The sequence below is a fragment of the Ipomoea triloba genome, chromosome 12 (genome assembly GCF_003576645.1).
Source record: "Ipomoea triloba cultivar NCNSP0323 chromosome 12, ASM357664v1".
Taxonomy (NCBI): domain Eukaryota; kingdom Viridiplantae; phylum Streptophyta; class Magnoliopsida; order Solanales; family Convolvulaceae; genus Ipomoea; species Ipomoea triloba.
In genome coordinates, this window is record NC_044927.1 from 20544063 (window position 1) to 20568099 (window position 24037).

The 24037-nt window shown below is 32.9% G+C and overlaps 1 protein-coding gene and 1 non-coding gene across 2 annotated transcripts; both read right to left on the minus strand.

Moving 5' to 3' along the window:
- Positions 1-1264: 1264 nt before the first annotated feature.
- Positions 1265-2206, minus strand: LOC116000135. The gene has a single exon (XM_031240165.1). The coding sequence runs from the start codon at positions 2095-2097 to the stop codon at positions 1768-1770; it is 330 nt and encodes a 109-aa protein (XP_031096025.1). The 5' UTR covers positions 2098-2206; the 3' UTR covers positions 1265-1767.
- Positions 2207-9734: 7528 nt separating this feature from the next.
- Positions 9735-9805, minus strand: TRNAG-CCC. The gene has a single exon. It is a non-coding gene; the product is annotated as a tRNA-Gly (tRNA).
- Positions 9806-24037: the final 14232 nt, after the last annotated feature.

Here is a 24037-nt window from a genome sequence, read left to right on the forward strand (position 1 = left end):
CCTAACAACTCTGACTATTGAACTAGCTCATTAAATTTCTAGCTAGCTTAACAACTCTGGTCATTAACTTTATCAGTTTCCGCTAGTTGGTGTTTTTTATTTTATTTTATTTTTATATAGTATCAGATTCAAAATGTTTTTACCATAACCTTTTATTTTTACAATCTTTTCTGGTCATCACATTATTTTTGAGTTAAGATTGACATTTTTAAATGTAAATACCTCCAAAATTTAATAACTTTACAAATTGGGCCATGAAGTCTTAAACTTTCTTTCAATTGAGCCCATCTTTAGATCACCATTTTTTTTTTTTTTTTTTTTGAAAATCAGATCACCAATTATGCTTCCTTACGAATTACTCTCAAATTTCATGATTTCTTTCAATTAAGCATTCACCTATAAAAGATACGCAATTAATAGGATTTAACTCAAAATTCACCTAATTTGATACTAGCAAAACTAGAATTACAATATAATGAAATAAAACATAAAATATGAACACATTGTAGTTTTATCAACGGTGCGTACCTAAACTTTATTATAGTTTTCTTATATTGCTTTTTCTATTGAAGTCTCTAGGGTTATCTTGTCGTCTTTCATTAATTGTTCAGTGAGGTTGCTTCCCAGGTGTGCTAATTCGGGTGCTCACATTCTCGCTTCTTTGATATATTCTCACGCTAACACATTGTTTTGGGATTCTATCCCTCCAGACTCTATTTCTGCTTTGATTTAATCTACCGTTATTTGGTTGGCTTTCAAAAAACAACTTTACTATAGTTTCTTGGGAGACATTATAGAGAGCCTGAGTTAGGAGTGAAGTATTCATGGTGGAGAAATGGTCTTTGGTAATCCCTCCATTGTGGAGTAATTAGCCATTATGGCGTGGAGAATTATGCCCTAATGCCCTCATTTAGCCCATACATAACTGCTAGTAATAAGTTTTCATTAGCTATTTGATGGTAATTAATTATTTTCGAACCATTAACCTTGACTTGATTAATTTTGCGAGTTAGATTGCTAATTTGTATTTCAGATTATTGTGATTATTAGTCCGAGCAGACTATTGGGTGTATACCATCAGCAAGATATAAGGTAAATCCTCTATAAAGATGATTGTGACTTGTGAATTTATTATATAGGAGTATAGTGCAACAATTGTCAATTCTTTTTAACAGAACAAATAGACACAATCAATATTGTGAACAACAAACATCACCTAATCAGATTTTAATATTGTAATGGTCAGAGTTATGAGAAGAAGACATGCAAAAACCAGAACCAGCCTGCTATGCTGTCTTCAATTATGATTGAAACATTGATCAAAAGTCAAGATTGGAAGATGAGGAGCTTGAAAAATCATACCAGGACAGCAAATTCAAAAGAAAAAACAAATAAAAGTTATGCATGCTAAATACACTACTATACTATACTATATAGTCCTCTGATCTATAACTCCACCATCTCAAAGTATATGTATAATAAACTCATTTACAAACATGGATTTTAGCCCACATCTACTACATCTTGATATACAACAACCCTCTTCCTGAGCAGAGCAAAAAGAAGCCAAATATATATATAAAAGAAGAAATTAAACAAAGGAGTAAGAACCAAACTCAACTCGTCTTTCAAGTTTCAAGCCTTTGATATATCTTATAGTCCTACCAAAAAGAAAGACGTTTTGGCATACTGTACTGATATATGCACCCGGCTAGACGAGACAAGTGGACCGAAGCAAGATCAGAGCAGTCATTATTATTATGATTATTATCTATCCATGGTGTGAGGCAGCTCAGGGCACTCAGTGATGCTCTCAAGTGAAGGTTTCCACCCTGAGCCTCCCAAACCTTTTTCTCTGCTTCTCATCTCCAAGTCTCCCAAGAAAGCCTGCAACTCTCCACTTCCTCCTCCTCTAATCTGGAGCTGAAACAGCAGCCACTCCAGTTCCTCCTTTGTCAAAACAATCTTAACTCTCATAGATTTCTCCAAACCTTTTTCCTTGAAAAACTCCCCTGCACCTCCTTCTTGCTTTTGTCCCTTCATCTCCTCCTCTTCCTGTAATGCCCTCTGTGTGCACGTCTCCATCAAATTCCCCATCCTATCTATTCCCCACCCCAGAAACAAAACTGTCAAGTGATTCTATGGGTTCTGATGAGCTGAAAAGGAGAAATAATAATGTTGTGAGGGTTCTTGGTTCTGTTTTCAACTATAGTGCATGTGAGGGTTGGTGCATAATGAGAAGACTTTTTATAGATGGATTAATTGATTTTTTTTGCTCACCGTCGGGGCCCACGCCAGTCCATTTTAGGTCATCTCACACCATATTAATCTGCTAATTACCAGTTAAAATTGCCCTAATCAATGGAGCGGCTTATTAGATTCATTACGTGACAAAAATGAGTAACGTAACGTAACCCTACTTAAAAGTGTCTCAGCTTTACCGTTGAGTCGAGGGCAACGGGCTGGAAAGAACATGCGTGTGAAAAGAACATATGTACAACCAGGATTTGGCGTGTATGACTAGGATATTCCTAGGAGCGGAAAAAAGGTAAGATTCTGAAAATTGTTTATGAGATTTGGAAGGAGAAAACATGCCCACAAACTTGTCGGTACTAAATTTCGTAGAAAGAGACAATTGCTCATTTTGCCTCCCATCATCTAAACTTCCCACCCTCAAGATCCTTAGACAAAAAACTATAAAAAGTTATAGGCAACTTCAGCCAAGTTAGTTAGTCTGTTGACTTGGTAATTACAACATATTAATTTGAAAAATTAAATTCAAATTCAACAATTGGTAGCTAGGGAATTGTTTAGCAGAGATTAGTACCTCTCGAAAATGTGACGGTATATATAAATGAAGTTGAAGTTGCGCTTTCGTTGCGAGATATAACTTTTGGTGTGGTAACCGTTTGATCTAACAAGTGGCATCAAAACCCAACCACACTTTTAATAAAGTGATAAATGTTTGATCCTAACCCAACGACCTATTGACCTTAACTAGTTTTTGGTGGTGGTAAACGTTTGGTCCTAATATAGTGATCTATTGACTTTAATTTTTTGTCTAGAATCACAATGTGATGTTTTGTACTGTGCATACTTTCAAATAGTAACTCCTAATTTTGTTAAAATTATTAAAATCAAAGAATATAAGTTCTGGTGATATTATTAAGGGTGCAGACAGCGTTGACGAAAACATTAAATTTGGGTCACCGTATGTACGGTTTGTGTAGTTATGGTTACAAATGGCTAAGTTGAGACCTCTCATTCTGAGTGGCTACCTCCCTTCCTCCCTCCGGCCGCCGCTGACTAACTGTGAACCACCCGTCCACCCCCGTCCGGCCACCTCCGCACCTTCATAATTAGACTGCTCGCCAACCGACAACCTCAGCAGCGAAACGCAGAAAATTATATACAAATTATAAATGCATTCACTTCATCATCAACTGTATTGATAGGAACAAGTTTCTGATCCCAAGCAATTTTTTTAAGAGTTAATTCCATTTTTGGTCTTAGATTTATAGGTGGCAGTCAACTTTTAAGTCTTTTTTTTATTAGAACATTCACTTTTGGTCCTAGTATTATTATGACATGACCATTTTTTGTCCTATATGAACAAAACAGTTTAAATATCGTTAAATTCAATGATGTTTCGGTCTTCAATTATGGATGTTTTCAAAAAAATAAACATAAAAAATATAACGGTTAAACATATTTTGTATAAAAAAGATTGAAATGCCTTTGTATTTAACGATATTTTGACGATTTTGTTGATGCAAGACTAAATATGGTCATGCCGCAATAATACTAGGAACAAATGAGGGTGTTTTAATAAAAAAGAACTAAAAGTGGATTGTCACCTATAAATCTAGAATAAAAAATGGAATTAACTCTTTTTTTAATATAATAATCTAATAAGTGCCGATAAAATTAAGCCATGAAGTATAAAATATTGGTCTAATTGTTTGTTAAAATGAATGGTTTATATTATTTTAGTATTTTTTTTATTCTTCTTACTTTATCTTCTATTATATCATTTACTTTTTCTAAATACCCGCATTCTGTCATTATAAACTTTAGTAATGGAATATTTTGTTGATTATTTAATATTATTATTATTCTTCACTTACTCATTATTCCATAAGGAATGTCTTATGTTTAGACATCATCCCAATCAGAATTGACATAATTGTTGAGCATATAGTATGAGTATGTTAGAGTGTTTAAAAAAAAAACACTGATGGATACCTCAATTAGAGTACCCGACACGAGAAGACCGGTACGTAGCTAGAGCCCATTGGCTGACCGAGTAGGGAGCATATATGTAGCCCGTGTTGTGAAAATATGTGTGACTCAGTCCGATCAAACAGCTGGGGGCAGTGTCTGACTGGGTACGTACCACGAGGCGGTTACCTCGTGAAGAATTAGGAATCTGTCTGACTGGGTTTGCTGCCATAAATTGGAATTTGTTAAGTCCCATAAGTAGATATGCAACCCTAAATCACTTCTGTAAAACATATTTGTAAAGAATTTACTTAGGCTCATTATTCTTGTATAAATACCCCTATGGGGTCGCATTGTAAAAATGATCCTTTTCCTCTCAAGAGACAGTACCCGTTCTATTATTTTAAGAGTTCAAATATTATATCTTTAAAAGTTTTACGGTAGTGTTGGCCAGTTAAAACGGTTGTCTCATAGCCGTAAAACCAACAAATACAATATAAAATTTAAAATGAACTTTGGTTAATTAATTAGCAGACTATATACATAACATTTAAAGTACGTTGAGCATCAAAGATTACAAATAAGGAGTCTTGAAAATCATTTTCATGTATGTTTTTTTAAACAATGCCAAGTTAAGTTTTCTTTTTCTTTTTTTCGTTTAATTAATCTTCTTGTGATTATTTAAAACAAGACTCCTTAATATTTTAATTATGCTTAAATATTAGTATAAGATAATCAACTTAGGGATTCCATGCATATATTTCTTTAATGTAGCAAAACTATTAGACTAAATTTGTTCTTTTTTGCAAACTAACACCAGTAACTTAATTGCATATGAGACACTACATATCAACAAAAAAGAAGCGGCCAAGCAATGAAGACGAAGACAATGACAACCTATTCAAAAGCGAATTAACAAAATTTAAAGTAATTCCAGCCAAAAGTAGTATCTACTACCTAATATTGTACCAATTACCGTAAGTATTTATTAAATAACTTATTTTAGAAAAGTGTGAATTAAATATACATTAATTTATTGTCAACAATAATGAACTTTTAATGCAACAGCTTTGTCATTGGTCGCTTAAATGCTTAATATGGTTAAACCGTATTCATATATTAATATAAGAATACATATAGTGAAATTTTATTATTCTTCATCTTACTTGAATGATGAACCATATTGATTAAGATTTTAAGTGATCTTCCTCTTCTTAGATTAATCAATTGAAAAGAGCAATGTTATTGTTATCTCACCAAATTAAAGCGTAATTTGCATATGCAATTGCTCACAATATTCCATTTTTTCCAGCCATATATAGCGACGATATCACTATTAAAAAGGGTGACTATTTTCTCTTTGGTATGTCACTGAGTGTGACAGCTGGCAGGAATATGAGTTGCATAACTTTAACTTCAAAACTAAATTCAAATAAAACATCCTTTCTTTCTTTATGCGTGTGGAAATTATGCAAATGTCATAATAAAAATAATCTTCTTTCACGTTTGCTGACTGATTCATCTCTCCTCAACCAGTTAATTAGGAAACAGTTGTATTTCCAAGCTTAAACTAGAAATCTCTTATTAAACTTAAAGAGATTCGCACAATCTCATTCATATATATATATATATATATATATATATATACCTATGAGTTATCATGCTTACAATAATTTGTAGGCCACTAAATTACACTCTATTAACTTTGAAAATGTTATAATTTGAATGACTACTTAAACTTTGTAAGGTAAAGTTCTAGAAGTTTAAAAGTAAATTTTAAAATATAATTAAAAAAAAAAAAAAGAGTTCTTACATAGATCAGAAAACTCAACCATAATATATTATAGTGCGGCTTACGTTTGTTGATTTTTTTTTTTTAATTTCATATTTTATTTTGCTACTCTCTGTCTCTATAGCTAATTGTTATTAAGTATTAGCAAAATGATGTGGCGCCGAAGTACATCTGTACATGCAATCATGCTTCATGTTAAAAAATGTTTATATGGTAACATACATAAAGATTTCTTTTTATTAAATGATGACATAATGATATATGTTTATTGTGGCTTGATTACACCATAATTCATAAAAATGTTCAAATTACCATATAAAACTTGTTATCAGGGGCACACTACAATTGAACACTATTCACATGGTGTACTTAATTTTTTAAATGTATATATTTAATTAGATAAAATCATATTTGTCTAATAATTTATGATAATCTTCCATTATCACAATCAAATTACTAAGCATTTCAAGACATAATCATAGGTAGGGTCGTTCCAATAAAAATTGGGGCCTTGTGCAATATCTTAATTTGGGCCATTTTTAAAATAATTTCTATATATAAATAATAATTGTTCAAAAAGTTGTATCGAAATATAAATATTCTATAAAAATACATATAAAATTTTATTTAAAATGACATGCACCGTGCACATTTAGACGCAAAATCATCTACCAAATTTTTTATATCAACTTCTCCCAAAAGCTCATTTTCAATCGAGATTAAAGTTAATCCATTGAGTCTCTCTTTGCAACATACTTGATCGTAAGTAAGATTTCAACAATTTCAACTTTGAAAAATTCTTTTCTGCAGAGGCAACAATAATTGGGATAGTCAATAATATTCGATATGCAATAGTAGCATTTGGAAAACAACCCATTTGTTTCAACAAATTCAATATACTTACTGCCGATATCTTTTCTTTCAATAAAATCTCTCTAAACAATTTTAGCTCAAAATACAAGTCATTTCCATCAATATCACCACACTGTTCATCTCTCTTAAGAGCTGCTTCTAAACAAATGCAATAAGACTTCAAATCCATATCAGCCCTCGATTGTAACTTGTCAGAACTAAATAAAAAAATCAAAAGTTCCTTCATATACGTCATATTGCTCAAAACTCTGGGACAATGAAATAATAGCTTGATCTACAATGTATAAAAAAAATAATGAACCCTAAAAGATTCTTCTGGTGATAATGAAGTGTCATCAACACTCTCATCAATTTCACCTTACCATAATTTGGCCCAATCTCCATGCACTTAGCCTGAAATTCTGTAACCTATATATACATATATATATATTTTAAATATGGGACCTCAAAAATTGGGGGCCCTGTGCGATCGCTCATGTTAGACATGCTCAGAACCGGCCCTAATCATAGGATTACTGGTAAGGCGGTACTTAGATAACGTCTCATATCTTGTGTGGCACCCACGACTTCGAACGTGACTGTTTAATAACATTTACTGTTGTTTGAAACGCATACTTGATAATTTTGGATTGTTGAATTTAGTTTGTTGTGATGATGAGGCAAAAATATCGATATTATTGGATTGTATGATTCTTTTTTTTTTTTTTTTGAAAAACAATTGGATTGTATGATTCTAATAATTAATATTCCATCATACCATGCCCTTTCTATGTTTTGTTTTCTCAAAATGTTATTTTTGGTAACAATAAAATTGAAGGATAAAAAGGAAAAAAAAAAAAAGAATTTTGACACAAACGTTGACATCATCATTGCGCAAAATGGCAGTCATGCATTATATTCATGCAGGTACGAGGACAAAACACCTTGTGGGGAATCTCATGGTCGAAGAATGACAAAATATATATAATGCTAGTCAACCCCTTATGTTTTCGATCTTATGCTCATTGATTAGTTTAATTTTAAGGTTTTTTTTTTTTTCAATGCTGATGTTCAATGTTCATTAATGAGGATTAAGATCCAATAGAAATAAGGACACAAATTAAACCACACAATTTTGTACGTGCACGTAGTTTACTAGAAAGCCAATCAGTTTTTCTGGTTACATTTAAAGCCATTCAACCATAATCATTTTTGCAGTGAAATCCACTAATTAATTTAATAATTTTGTGGCAAACTATAATAAGAAAGAAATAGATAGCCCAAAAAAATTAATTGTATTAATTATTAAGTGTTTGAAAAGGTAAAAAAGGGTGTTTGGCTAAAGTTTACTTTGTTTGACTAACTTTAACTTTTTGGCTAGTCAAACAGTTAATATGTGTGTCCGTTAAACAACTTTTTGAGTTAGCTTGTTGATGCCAACAAGTTGAAAATGAAAAAGCTAATAGCTTATTTATATCAACTTATTACATTTTTGTTTTAAATGTCTAATTTACCCTTAATAGTTGTTGGCTATTGTGGTGTTATAATTATTTAAATTTACATTTTTAATATTATTAAAACTGCTTAGAGCTCGACATCTAAATTGACTCTTTGCCTAAGGCATATATGCTTACATATAAAATTGTGTTAACCATGCATTATGTTGAATTATTATTACCAACTTATGTTTATTACTTCGTATATTTTTATTTGAAATTATATTTTTGATATTGAATTTTTTTATTAACTATGAAGTATTTCTTTATAATTATAACATTATTAATAATGAAACAAAAAAAATAATTATTAAAAATAATTAGTAATAACACAACAACAACAATAAATTATAAAAATAATTTAAAAGTCAAGTAAATAGCACAATATACTTATGCCCTTATATGTCATTTACATGTAATTAGCTAAGAGTAAACGTCTAATTTACCAAACAGTTTTTTATAACTCATTAATACTATCAGTTGGTCAAACAAGCTAACACAAGCAGGTATTAGCTATCAGCTAAATCAATCGACTATCAACTATTAGCTAACAACCAATTACGGCCAAACACCCCCAAAATAAGGCAACTTTATTCACCATAAACTAATAAATAATATACTTCGCCACACATTGTGATTTTTATAGTTGAAAATTCACAAGTTTGATTTTTGCCAATACTTAGCTTCTTGGTCAAGCCCATCACATATGATATTCATGGTTTGATTTATCTCTCATGTATGAACTGCAAGCTATTACATAATAGCAAGGTTTATTTCATACACACCCTTAGATAATAGATGCGGGTTTCCTCGCCATAAAAACAATTTTGGAAAATTTGGCAAAAATCAGTAGAAATAATTGTGTTGGATGGACCAAATTAAAGATGGAAATTAAATGGTTAAAACCATGCAATTTATCACCCATGCGAAGTCCCTCGCCACTACCCACTACATTCCGGCCCGACAAAATTGTAAAGGATAAATTACAGTGAATTAGTGATTTTTTTTAGGTGGAAGGATCAATGTCTAAATAATGTCCATATAATGAACCCACCACATTGGATGAAACTTTCATAATGCGGTTATTAAGTCGGCATCGATCTTGAGTCCTCACCCTTAAATTACTACCCAAAGTTTCAACTCAATTACCTCATGGGGATAGCACCATGCAATTTCTGAGAACCTAGATTTGTACATTCTTACATGATAGATACATCTCACTTTGTGATTGCTTTGGACAAAAATTAAAAGCAAAAAAAGTAATTATATCAACCTTAGAAAGTTAGAATCCAAGCAAGATAGCTATATTGTACCTTAGGAAAACAGGAAGAGTATGGCTAATTGGGCTATAAATGAAGTCAATAGAATTAACTTGCGCATCCGGGGAATCGAACCCCGGTCAGTACCGTGGGAGGGTACTATGATACCACTACACCAGATGCGCTTCTTGGCACCGACTTTTGTCGCTATTTTATATATACAGAATTAACATTATAATGCCAATTCCACATGTTATGTTTTGATCATTCCGTTAATTTTGAGTTTTAACCATTATATTATTTTGTTATGAGTTTTGTACTTGTGTTACACGTAATTAAACTTCTCACTTTTGAGATGATAGTTAATTATTAATCGTTAATGAAGATTGATTTTTCTTCTTTCGCATCTATTATTGGAAGATTGAGCACATGATAAAAAAAAATATTTTTCTTTTTGTTGCTCCATTTTAAAGCTACCAATAAATACCGATTTGCTATGTCTCTTTCACTTAATATAATTAAAATACCATCCGTATATTTTTATGTTTTATTATTAATGATATTTTGGTAGAAGGGATATTGCACTTTGCATCACTAGTTATAAGGTAATTATAGGATTTGCCTCTACCTGCTGGTCATGCTCACTTCTCGTCTCTAAGTTATAATTGACGTTGTAAATTTCGTCATTTTTTTCTAATAAAACATTAGGAATGAAATTTGCAACGTCAATTTTAGCTTCGAGACGAGAACTGAGCATGACCTGTTAAAAAAAGATAAAATTTACAGCGTTAGTTATACCTTAAAGACAAAAGGTAAGCACAAAGTAAAAATGAATCATACAATTATCATATAACTTAGAAACGAAAAGTGTAATTTACAACTTTAATTTGACAGAGGGGTGTTGTTGCAGTAACGTAACAGACATTGACATCATGTTTGCGCATGCAAGACGGCAGTAATGCATGCATATATGTTTATCGTTAGGTGTGTGGGGAATCTCATGGGAGAAGAATGACAAAATGCTTGTTAACAGCTTATTCGCACATTAATTAGTTAGGTTTATGGTTTTTCTTTCAATGCTGAGAATAAATATATGTTCATTAATGATAGCAGGGGGAACAGGACTAAAAATGTGGGGACAACTTTTATTTGTGCTAACACGCAACATTAATCTACGTAGTTCAGTTGAAATCCAATAACTTTTTTTCTGGTTATATCGAAAGTTATTCAAATCACAAATATTTTTGCGGCAAACAAAGCAATGAAAATGCTCAGAACCTAGATTTGTGCATTCTCACATCATACATCTCCGTTTGTGATTATTTATCAAAAAAAGAAAAGTACAAACCAAATAAATTAAAATAATAAACTAATAGGGCATGACAAAAATCTTGTGGTCAAGCAGCATAATTGAGACTCTTCCAAATGAAAGACCTCTACTGAGGCTTGAGCTCATGACCTCACATATAAAAGAGTCACTTCATGTCACTTGACCACAAAATTAGGGGTGGACGTAATTTGGATTACCCGAACTAACACCCGAAATCCGAACTGAATTTTAAATTTTGGGTGAACCCAAATAGTTATTGGTTCGGATATTTTAAATTTTGGTATATCCGAATATAAATTTGGTTCGGATATCGGGTGTTAAAAATTTACCCACACCCGACCCGAAACCCGAACTAACCGAAATTTTATTATAAATATAATAATATATATTATATATTTAGTTATCAATGTATTTCATAATTAATAATATATTAATTTTAAAAATTTTATTGGTTAATTATTACTATTTGTCTTATTTTTAGTTTGATAGTATATGAAAAAAAATATAAATAATAAAATAATAAAAACATAAAAAATTAAAATTGATAAAAATAAAATTTTGGGTATATCCAAACTAACCCGAAATAAATCCGAAAGAATTTCATCCGAACCGAACATATCCGAATTAAATTTGGTTCGGATATCGGGTGTCAAAAACATCACCCGAAATTTTCGGATATCCGAAATAAAATTCGGGTATCACCCGAACCGAACCGACGCCCACCCCTACACAAAATCATGACCTCCATTCACTTTTTTTTAAATTACTTGATTATAAAACAAAGTGCTAAAAAATAAATTAGAGTTTTTTGTTTTTTTGTTTTTGTTTTGTTTTTGTTTTTTCCATTCACCATTTGTAGTGACCAAAAAGGTCATTGTGGCAAAAGAAATAAAGAAATGGTGGTGAAGGTCCTCCAATTAGGCAATTAAGACACCAAATCACCATCCATTTTGAGAATTGTTCATTCGCGACAAAATGGAATTTATTTTTTCCTTTTTTTGTCTTTGCTCTTTTTTATTAATTCTTTTTTATCCTTATTTTATTTTTATATATTTACATATATATATTTTTGAAATACTCATGATTCTTTATCATGAACCACCGAGATTCGAATTTGAAATGGTAAGATGCATATATATTGACATATTCTTTAATTTGAATGGCAACTCTCTTTTATCTTTTGGGAATTTCTTTGCTATTGATTGTCCATGATGTATAGAAACATTTCCTTAAAAGCCAACTTCACTTGTTTTGTTTTGATCATTTGATTCATTTCATTAATTTTATCCCATTAACTCATTTTGTTATGACACATTCCAAAATAAACCTCTTTTTATTTCTTCTGAGCAAATATACGTCTACTTACCTACCAATCAATATTGACAAAAACTTATTTGAGACCATCTTACAGTGAGACGGGTCGGGTCGAGTTAAAAATACAAATGTAATACTTCTATGCACAAATGCCATACTTATATGGTCAAATGTAATACTAATCAGGAATAAAATTTTTGTTACTTATAACAGTAAATGTAATACTTTTAAGGGAAAATACAAATACTTTTACATTTCGATTTAAAAGTATTACATTTTTTCTCAAAAGTATTATATTTTCCCTTATAAGTAAGGGGCACTTGTAAACATTACTTATTATGAAAAATGTATTACATTTTCTCTTATAAGTACAAAAATTGTATTCTTGATTAGTATTATATTTGAGCATATAAGTATGACATTTGCATGTTGTTTTGAGTCGACCGGACCCGTCTCACGAATAAGGATTTGTGAGACGGTCTCACACAAGTGTGATCCGTATTTACTTATCAATTATCATCACTTATCTCATTATAAGCCTTTAGTTGCAATTATTGCGGAATATTATTTTATTTCACCCACCATTACTTACCTATGTACCTCTATTACCTTTTACTTAGGTACCTACTGTTTCAAATACTTATATCGTCTCACTATAATCTACATATTTATTTATCACTACAGTACAATTATATCCATTACCATCTTGATTTGCTTTTCTGATTACTTATCTTATTATATCCATTACCATCTTGATCTGCCAAAGACCTTGTGGTCAAGTGGCATCCGATGTCTCGATTAACACTCTCACATGGATGATGGAAGTGTGTTTCAGTAGGTTGAGAAAGTAGCTATGAGCATATACTACATTGTAACAGAGTCAGTAGTACTAAAATAAAAAATTATCTATTTACTTATCTAACGTGAATTGTTTACCAATACTTAGAGTAAAGCGTTGTTTAAATTATATAAACTCACCTGAACGTAGATATATAGTTTTTAAAACAACTTCCGCACATTTAAACACCCAAAACAAAATATAAATATTATTCAACATAATTCAATGCAACTAGATTTTTATTGGCATGCTTCAATACAACAAAATGAAAAACCATGTCGTTTGAAAAATTATAGTAAAAAAGTTTGAAATTATGTAATGCAGATATATAATAATACAATATAAAGCAATTTAAGAAGTGCCAAAATAAGTACACAGCTGAATTTGATAACGCAGTTGGAGAACACCTCCTAATCTGCGGGGTCACGCCCAAAACTTTTTCACTAAAGCTCAACCCGCTGGTTTTTACAATTACAAGGTTCAACGAATTACAAAACTAGGTCTACCACCTATTTAAACATTAACCTCGTAAAATAACTCTATGAAAAAGTTACACGTACAGTTTGAACTAATTCTACCAATAAAAAAAACTGTAACCAACCTGGATTTTAACACAGCTTGTACTGAAATAATTTAGAGCTGATTTCTCCGAATAGTACACCAATCTTTCCCTGTTTTGAAGTTTCCTTGCAGCACCTTCCAAATAATCCCTTGTAGCACCTTTCAGAATAATATGACTATTTTTTCTGTTTTGAAAACTTCGATTGTCTTCCTTGAAAGCTAGCCTATTTATAGTATTGAGATATCCCTTTTCTCCTTGAGTTGCGTATGCACATTGCCACGATGCCTCACTGCCACTTTCCATGCATTGCATTTTACTTTCCTCATATTTCGCCCCACGTACTCACATTTGCATGCCTTCCTTTTTATATTTCTTTTTTCCTCATTTTGAGCCACATGATCATTTCATTTCTCCATTTGCTTATTTCCTTTCTCCTCATTTTGAGCCACATGATCATTTCATTTCCATTTGCTTAATCACCTCACATAAACATACACACGTCACATTATTCTTTCCATTTCACACACATTCACGCCACATGTACAGTTTGTACATAATATGCATGCATTTTTCATTTGCTCTAAACATTATATGCATTTCACTTTGCATTTTGATTTTGTGTTTGATATATATGGGCAACCAATAAAATTAACATATGCCAATTAATTAATTTGTAGTTGATATAGAAAATGGAGTTTCGTAGTGTTCTCGAATTGGAGGGTAGGCTGCTAGCAACTATGGTTTGCATAGTTGCGATTTGCGAACACATGTTGTATTTCGTGGCGCACTGACTCATCTGCTTGGACCCAGATGTCTTTAATTTGCCATTTGGAAGCTATATAGTGTTCGACAAAAACGTTACGTTGTTGGACTTGGACGGGATTCTTTGGCCCAAACATATATCTTCAAATCGCCGTCCGCTTGTCAGATTGGAATTCTGATCCGGGTCATCACCAAGGCGGTTCCAATTAAAATAGAGGACATCTATTCCCATTTTATACTTTCATTTATTTATTTATTTTTTTAAACTTAAGTGATCTCAGTTGAGTTGAGCTAATTTTAAGTCCAAATAAACTCGTCTTTAAAGTTATTACGGAGGTAAATCACGAGTCGTACAATTAATTCATCGGTCAGATCTTAATCTTTACGTACGCACAATAGATCCAATTTAGACCTTTCATCATCCTTGAACATTTTTCTCATACATGTTTCTAGTGGATAATCTTATATCAACGACTAGAAATCAATAAAAAAAAAGGAGAAAAAACGCGATGCCACTTTGGTAATTTCAATGATATGCTGATGCATTTATATAGGCTTGGTGGTGCATTTAGATATGATTGATGGTGCTTTGAGTCCAATGCACCATCAAGAATTTTGGTGTGCACTACATACTAACACTTATTACACCACATATCAGCATTTGGTGGTGCACCACATACCATCATTTAGTACAACACAAAAATATATGGGCAAAAATTTTAAAAAGTCATTGCCTTTTTTTTTTTTTTTTTTCATTTTCATATATTTTTAGCCATTAATTTGAGCCTATCCAATTGTCTAAATTTGTCTGCACGTTTGCACATAGAGAGGTTGGTGCATTTGATTTGATATATATATATAGGGTCATGGTCAAGTGTGGCCAGCCTTTAACGTGCGGTCAGTGAGGCCACTCCACTATGTATACAAATATACACCACTCAATGTTAAAAAATGCACCACACAGATATGCATCATTAGGAACGCATCACCAAAAAACACACCACTAGGTATGTAAATATACACCACACAGTGTTAGCAAATGCGCCACTAGGGGCAGGGGAGTTATGGTGCATTATTTTGGGTGTGTGGTGTGCTTTTTGGTGTTTTTGTGTATTTTCATTGTGGTGCGTTTTCTAACATTGAGTGGTGTGAACCGCACCGACCGTACGGGAAGGCACGACCACATTTGAACAGATTTATATATATATATATATATATATAGATTTTATTTCAAATGCGGCGGCGAGCTCCGGTGCGGTCATGCGGCCTAATATGCACCGTCCAATTTCATTAATCTTATTGAAATTCGCGTATGTTTAAGTGGGGTTATTATGGTAATTTTAGTATTTATATTATGTGAATTGGAATGGTGCATTTTAGTACATAGTGTGGTGTGTTTTATTACGTATGTTGGTGCATTAACTGTGTTGTGGAATGGTATGTTTTAATCTATCTGTTGGTGCATTTTCATACGTAGAATGATGTGTAACTGTGTTGTAGAATGGTGTGTTTTAATACGTCGTCTAGTGCATTTTAATACATTGAATGGTGTGTATTTTAACACATGTGTTTCTAATAAGTGTGGTGCATTTTAATACGTATAATGGTGCATAATTTAGCACATGTTTTTTAATATGTGTAAATAGCGTATGCTTATAATCTTACATGAGGCACGTTGTGGTACATTTTAATACGTAGATTGATGTGTTTTATTAAGTATATTGATGAATTTTAAGTGAATAGACGCATTTGGTATACTGTGTGGAATGGTGTGTTTTATCGGTCCTCTCGTGCGTTTTAGTACGTAGAACGGTGTGTTCTATAACATATATATATTGCGCGTTGATTTGATGAGTTGATATGATCTAATGGCTGAAAATAGGCCACACGGCCACACCTGATCATGACTCTCTCTCTCTCTCTCTATATATATATATATATATATATATATATATATATATATATATCCTCCTATTAAAATAGAGTTAAACAATAGCCATAGATTTGTCTTGATCCAATAGCACACAATTGGAACGCGTTTTTAATTTTTAAAATGCCAATAAGAGCATTATGGTCTTTTTCTTACATTCTATAACTGTTTAGTTAAACAATAGCTATAGATTTGTCTTGATCCAACGACACACAATTAGAGCGCGTTTTTAATTTTTAAAACGCCAATAAGGGCTTTATGGTCTTTTTCTTACTTTCTATAACTGCGTGCTTTTGTTTACTGTCTTCTACTCTACAGAGTCTTTGTCATTGTTTCATTTTCAAAGCTCTGTTTACTTTTTGCACAACAAGTTTTGATTTTCTTCAATTCACATATCAATTATAGATAATATGCATTTGTAGGCAGGAAAATATGTATTTCTAAGTACAAAATGTGCACTCGAAGGCTAAAAATAAAAGACATTGACTTTATTTTTTTATTTTTTGTTTTTGAAGACTTTCTATTTTGAATTCATAGAGTTCATTATGAAATACAGAGTGAGTAGGTTATATATTCCAAAACATAATAAATATATTCCATGAAGATTTGTTTCATTAGCAATATAATATGCAGTTGTAGACACAAAAACGTACACTCGAAGAACAAAAACGTACACTCGAAGGCACATTTCGAAGACGAATAAATTTGCACTCTAAGGTACAAATATATGCATTCGAAGGTTAAAAAAATATGTGCACTTGTATCCTTTGACATGTGTGCCTTAAGTTTTATGGTGTTTTTAATTAGTTGGATGGCTGCAACTCTAGATCTCAAAGTGCATAGCTTTGCACCTAAAAGTGTAAAACTTTGAAACTTAAAGTGCATACCTTCACACACAAAAGGGAGTAAGGTTTGAACAGATACTACAATGTAATAGAGTTAGTTGTATTAAAAAAAAAAAAAAGGAAGCAAGGAGAGCCAGAAAGGTAGACGTTAGTGGTGCTATACTTGATTATTTATTTATTTATTTTTTTACTCTTTTGCTCCTCAAACGGGGAACTTTGTAATTATGTTTAACTTAATTACAATTATGCCATTGCATATCTCCTCTCAATCAATGACTAAGATTAAGTATGGGCTGAGATCAAACGGTTAAGATATGTGTTATTTTTTACATGGGAACTGCTTTGCATTTGATCTGTTATATATATAGGCTTTGGATCCAATGCAAAGTATTACTCCTATGAAAAATATGGTGAAATAATAGTCATAGATCTGTCTTGATCTAATGGCACACAGATGGAGCACGTCTTTAATCTTTAAAACGCCAATAACGGCTTTAGTCTTTTTCTTAATTCCCATAACAACATTTGTTAACCGTCTTGTACTCAACAGAGTCTTCACCATTATTTTCTTTTCAAAGCTCTATTTACCTTTCACACAAATAAGTTCCAATTTCCTACACGTATCAATTACATATATTATGCACTTGTAGGCAGAAAAATATGCACTTGTAGGCAGAAAAATATGCACTTATAGACACAAAAATGTGCACTCGAAAGCTAAAAAAAATGTGTACTCGGAGGCTTAAAATAAAAGGTATTGACTGTTTTTTTTTTAAAAAAGACTTTATCTTTTGAATTCATAGACTTGTAGGCAAAAAATATGCACTCAAAGACACAAACATATGCACTCAAAGGCAAAAAAATAAAAGGCATTTATTGCTTCTTTTTTTTTTTTTGAAGACTTTGTCTTTTGAATTGATTTTCTTCATTATGAAATGCACATTAGTAGCTTCTAATACTACATTTTATGTCCAAAACAACATAATAAATATATTCCATGAAGATTTGTTTCATTAGCAAGATAATATATATGCACTTGTAGACACAAAAATGTACACTTGTAGGTACAAAAATGTGCACCCGATGACACAAAAATATGGACTAGAAGGCACATTTAGAAGGCGAATAAATTTACACGCGAAGGTAAAATGGTGAAAAGTGCACTTGAATCTTTTGATATGTGTGCCTTTAAGTTATATGATGTTTTTAGTTGGATGGTTATAACTTTTGACCTTAAAGTACATAACTTTGCACCTAAAAGTGTAAAGCTTTGAAACTTAAAGTGCGTGTATACCTTCACATATAAAACGAAGCAAGGAGAAGCCGGGAAGGTAGAGGTTAGAGGGCCTCTCCTTAATTTAAAAAATAATAATAACAAATAAACTTTTTTGCCCCTCAAACAAAGAACTTTGTAATTAAGTTTAACTTTATTACAAGTTTGCCACCACCTATTTCCTCTCAATCAATGATTGGGATCAAATATGGCCATATGGGCTGAGATCCAACGGTTAAGACATGTATTGTGCATATTTTTCATTTGGGAACTACTTTGCATTTGATATGTGTGTGTGAGAGAGAGAGAGTGAAATGCTAATGACAAATGTTCTACTCGGTATTAGTTGTAAGCGAACACCAAATGTACCTACTTTAACACTAACGGTGGTTTTATTTTTATATTCTTTCTACCTTATATTTTCATCATCTAAGGAAACAACACAGAATTTTTTATTTTTTTTAAGTCAAACCATGTAATTTTTTTATCCCAAAAAAAAAAATCAGTGATTGATGGTGTACGTATAGTATCCCAAAATTTCAATTATAAATTGATCAACCTACAATAATGAGTAGATAAATTATGTAGCATTGACATCATAGAGTTATAGACTTATAATAGTGATTTGATGGGCTTACAGTAGTAAGTTGATGATAATGAACTTGCAGTAATGATTTAATGAACTTGCAATAGTAAATTGATGAATTTGTAGTACTAGTAGTACTTGAATAAACTTATAGTAGTGACTTGATGAATTTATAATGGTAAGTTGATTGATATGCAATAACGAGTTGATGAATTTGTATCAGTGACTTAATTGATAAGTTGATTGTTGAACTTATAGTAATAAGTTGATAGCATGGGCTTGTGATAATGTATTGATAAACTTACCATAATCATTATTGTGTGGATCATGATCCATACTATCAAATAATGTACATTCAGTATAAAAATAATGTACATTGTATTAAGGGGATGTACATTATATTGTATAATGTACATTCAGTACACAAATAATGTACATTTAGTATATTAAAATGTACTTTTTGTTATGGTCTACACAGCACTATGTGGACCATGGTCCACACAATAATTTCCCGGCGTAATGGACATATACATGAAAGGCATCAACAACTTACAGAATATTACCTGGAAAACTGGAGGGTCTAATATCTGGAAGGGAATATGTGAAGCGAGAGGGATTCTAGCCACAGGTTTAAGGAGAACTGAAGAAAATGAAGCAACGCTCATTGCAGGAGACTTGAGTCCCGAGGGTAATAACATCATTCATTGGAATCCGGAGACCGATGGGAGATTCACAGTTGCATCTGCATATGCCATTGCAAGCGAGGCCCCTGTCACCAATAATAATGAAAAGTGGAAGGATATTTGGAAGTTACAGGTTCCCAACAAAGTTTGTATCTTCATTTGGATCCTCAAACAACGGCGGCTAATGACGAATGTTGAGAGAAGCAGGAGGGGCCTGACTACGGACACTAGATGTCCACACTGTGAAGAATACAATGAAGACGATGACCACTGCATTAGAAAATGTGTGCAGGCGGCGGAAATTTGGGAAGTATTCCTTCCTTTTGGTGCCAAAAATAGCTTCTTTAATTTAGATTTTGATTGCTGGCTCACGCTTAATGTAACAGGAAAAATGAACATGAACACTCATGATAAGTGGGGCGAAACCTTCGCTCTCGTTGCATGGTGGAAATGAGGAAGACTGGGACATCAGGAACAAAATCGGTTGGCTACGCCAAGCAATTGAGGAGACTAAGAGAGCCTTCAACAGAAAACGTGTGATTGAACAACATAAAAAAGAACGTGATGATCTACCTCAAACTCAAGAGGATTGGAGCACGCTACATGTGGACGCCTCTTTCATCACTCCCAATAGGCCCACGGGATGCGGAGGAGTTATGCGAAACTCAAAGGGAGAGTGGATTCGAGGGTTCAGTTGCACGACAAAGACCGACAATGCGATAGAAGGAGAACTGTGGGCGATCTACACAGGTTTATCTTGGGCATGGAGCATGGGAATTAAAAAGCTTCAAGTTTTTAGTGACTCTAAACATGCGATCGATTGGATCACAAAAGGCCCTAGACCTTTGGGTCCCTGTGCATTAATGGTGGACATATGTAAAGAGTGGAGCTCCAAACAGTGGGAAGTTGCCTTTTGCCACATCAACAAAGACTTTAACGAGGTTGTCGATCGACTTGCCAAAGTCGCTCCTAGAAGGAATTGCGAGTGGATCGAATTCATGCAACCTCCGACTGATGTTTGTGCTTTTATTGAGAACGACTGTGCTAGGAGGGCTTTCACTAGGAAAAGCCAATGATCGTAGTGGGTATCACCCTCCCCTTTCCCAAAAAAACAAATGCATCAAAATTATGAATTTTTTCAATATTTGTGTTATTTAAAAGATTTCAAATAGAATTTATTTTATTATTTTATTTTTTATTACATTAATTTATTAAAAAAGACAAAGAGAAAAATAATTTTATGTTAATAAATAGAGGAAAATAGTTAATAATTGGGATAAATTACAACTAAGCCATTGTACTATTTGGGAACAAGCAATTAAACCGTGGAACTCGAATAACCCCCAAATAAGCTACTGAATTCGGAAAAAAAAATCAATTAAGCCACTGAAACTGGAAAAAAGAACAATTAACCCATTTTTAATAAGTCATTTTCATTTTCCCGCCACCGACAACATTTTCAGGCGACCGGCGACATCTTCCTACGACCAGCGACGGTCGAATGCTTGCATTTTCACGTGTTGTTCGGTACTTGATTTTGATGTTTTAGCTGTAGATTAAATCCACATAACAGAATGCTTACTCTCAAATTCTGTATATGAGTTTGAGAATTTGATAAATGAAAAGACTTATGCCACGGGAATTTGAGAATTTGTCTTCTATGTTTTGATTCTTTGTTGTTTCTGTTGTGTTCCTTATTATACAGACTAAGCAGTTTCTAGGCATTCATCAGGTGAAGTACCAAATGGGAATGATGCCAACTGTGCAGAAAGAGGGATTCCTTGTACGGTTATCAGATGGGGAATTTAATATAACGGCTGCATTGAGGATATCCAATCTTCACCAAATGTCAGGCCAGGCCATCGTCCTTCTCCGACGAGGGCTCGGATATGGCGACCGGCGACGACGTGGTCGCCGAGAAGTATCACCGGTGGCTGGAAAATGCAAATGAGTTGTTAAAAATGGGTTAATTGTTCTATTTTTTTAGTGGTTTAATTGCTTTGTTTTTTTGAGTTCAGTGGTTTATTTGGAAGTTATTCGAGTTCAATGGCTTAATTGCTTGTTCCCAAATAGTACGATGGCTTAGTAGTTTATCCCTTAATAATTTTATGTTAATAAAAATAAGAAAATTAGTTGAGGATTATTTTGATTATGCTTGATTCCATATTGTTATATGGGTCAGGTCCATGATATTATTGTATACCCGAGGTGGACTCAGTCTTTTTTAGGACAAATTATTCTGTGAACTCAAAGATGGATCCTGGTTCAAAATACACAATTTACATACTGAATGTTTACAATTCAAATTGTGAACATTCAAGATGTAAATTGTAAACATTTGTCTTCGAGTAATGAAATTGTGAACATTCAATATGTGAACATATTGAACTTGTGAATATAGAGTTCGAGTTATGAAATTGTGAAATTGTGAATATAGAGTTTTGAAATTGTAAACATTTGCCTTCGAGCACTTTTTTTGCCTTTGAGTTCTGAAATTGTGAATATAGAGTTCTGAAATTGTGAACATAGAATTCTAAAATTGTGAATATAGAGTTCAAAAATTGTGAACATAGAGTTCAAAAACTGTGAACATAGAGTTCTAAAATTGTGAATATAGAGTACTAAAATTATGAACATAGACAAGATAGACCCGGATCTACGGCATAACAACCGGTAATTTGATGTGTAGATTTCATCATTCAATGTTTTTTCGAAGTTGCATGTCTAACTGCTTATGCAACTCCTTACGGACAAGCCAAGCACCTTGTGCTCAGATGACATTTAGTGACTTTCTCAAATGGAAGGTCATGAGATCGAGCCTCGGTAGAGACAAATTGACTTTTTGTGCTTCAACAGGTTGAGAAAGTATGAATGAGTAGATACTACAATGTCATAGGGTCAATTGTATTAAAAAAATCATTATTTTTTAAAGATTGTTTAGTCATTTAAGCATTAATCTTCTTTTTACATATCACATTACTTGATTTAATCATTTTAAAGTAAGGAACTACACATCTTGGTGATAACATAGGTCCATGAGGCCCAATAGCGCAAAGTTTTTGTGGGCGTTCCACAAAGCATGGTAGCTAGTCCAGGCATAAAAACGGTGTCGTTTCTTTTAATGAAAAGAAATGACACCCGGTTCATGTCGTTCTACAAAAAAGTAACTCTGTGTGTATAACATATTCAGTTTCATTTTATATACACTACAGTTTCCTTTCAACACAACTACAATTTCATTTCAATATAATTATAGTTTCATTCAATATTATACACCCAAATATGTAAAACTGTTATTCAGTTTCATTTTATATACACTATAGTTTCATTACAACACAACTACCGTATCATTTTGAATTAATTACAGTTTCATTGGACACTATACACTCAAATATGTGAAACTGTAATTTAGTTTCATTTTGTATACACTGCAATCTGGATCCCATCCGGGTGGAGGAGTTCTATGATGCCCCAAATGACCAAAGGGGAAGATCCATAGCCAACTACATGACCCGAATTTAGCATGCACAATTCAATCTATGTGCCACCATTGGAGAATTTGAACTTCCATATCCATCCCTCCGTGCTCACTCTAGTTCAAAATAGCCCATTCAGCGGCTTACCATTGGAGGATCCACATGTCCACATTACAAGATTCATCCCGACATGTGGCATGTTCAAGCAAGAGGGTGTAAGCGACGAGATTATTCGGTTGAAATTGTTTCCTTTCTCCGTTATTAGAGAGGTATCTAGATGGCTTGATAGCCAAGATGATCATCATTTTCGCTCATGACCCCAACTCCACAAGGAATTCATGAATGAATTTTTTCCACTAACAAAGACCATGAAGGTGCGCAAACAAGTTCAAGAGTTCAAACAAAGTCCTCTTGAAAGTCTAGGTGAAGCGTGGAGAAGATTCAAAACTTTGAAGAGACAATGCCCGCCAGATTTGTTACACCTGTGGGACGTGATCAGTTCGTTTTACGGAGGTCTCACGAACGAGGGGAAAATGTTATTGGACTCCTCCTCACATGGTGCCTTTGTATCCTCATCCCCATCCGACATAGAAGATTTGATAGAGAGGATTTCGTCCAACACCTCATTTTGGTACAACAAGAGGGAAAACTGCACTAGAATGTATGAGATGAAAGACAATGTGGCGAGTGATGCAAAAGTGGATGCTATGAACCATGAGATAAAAAGACTCCAAGCTATGGTGAAAAAGTTAGAAGCTAAATCGAAGTCGTGTATGGCGTTGGCTTTGTATTGCAACATTTGCGGTGGACCTCATGAT

Excerpts from the sequence above, each read along its gene's own strand:
- LOC116000135 (XM_031240165.1), bottom strand. The coding sequence starts at position 2,097 with ATGGGGAATTTGATGGAGACGTGCACACAGAGGGCATTACAGGAAGAG.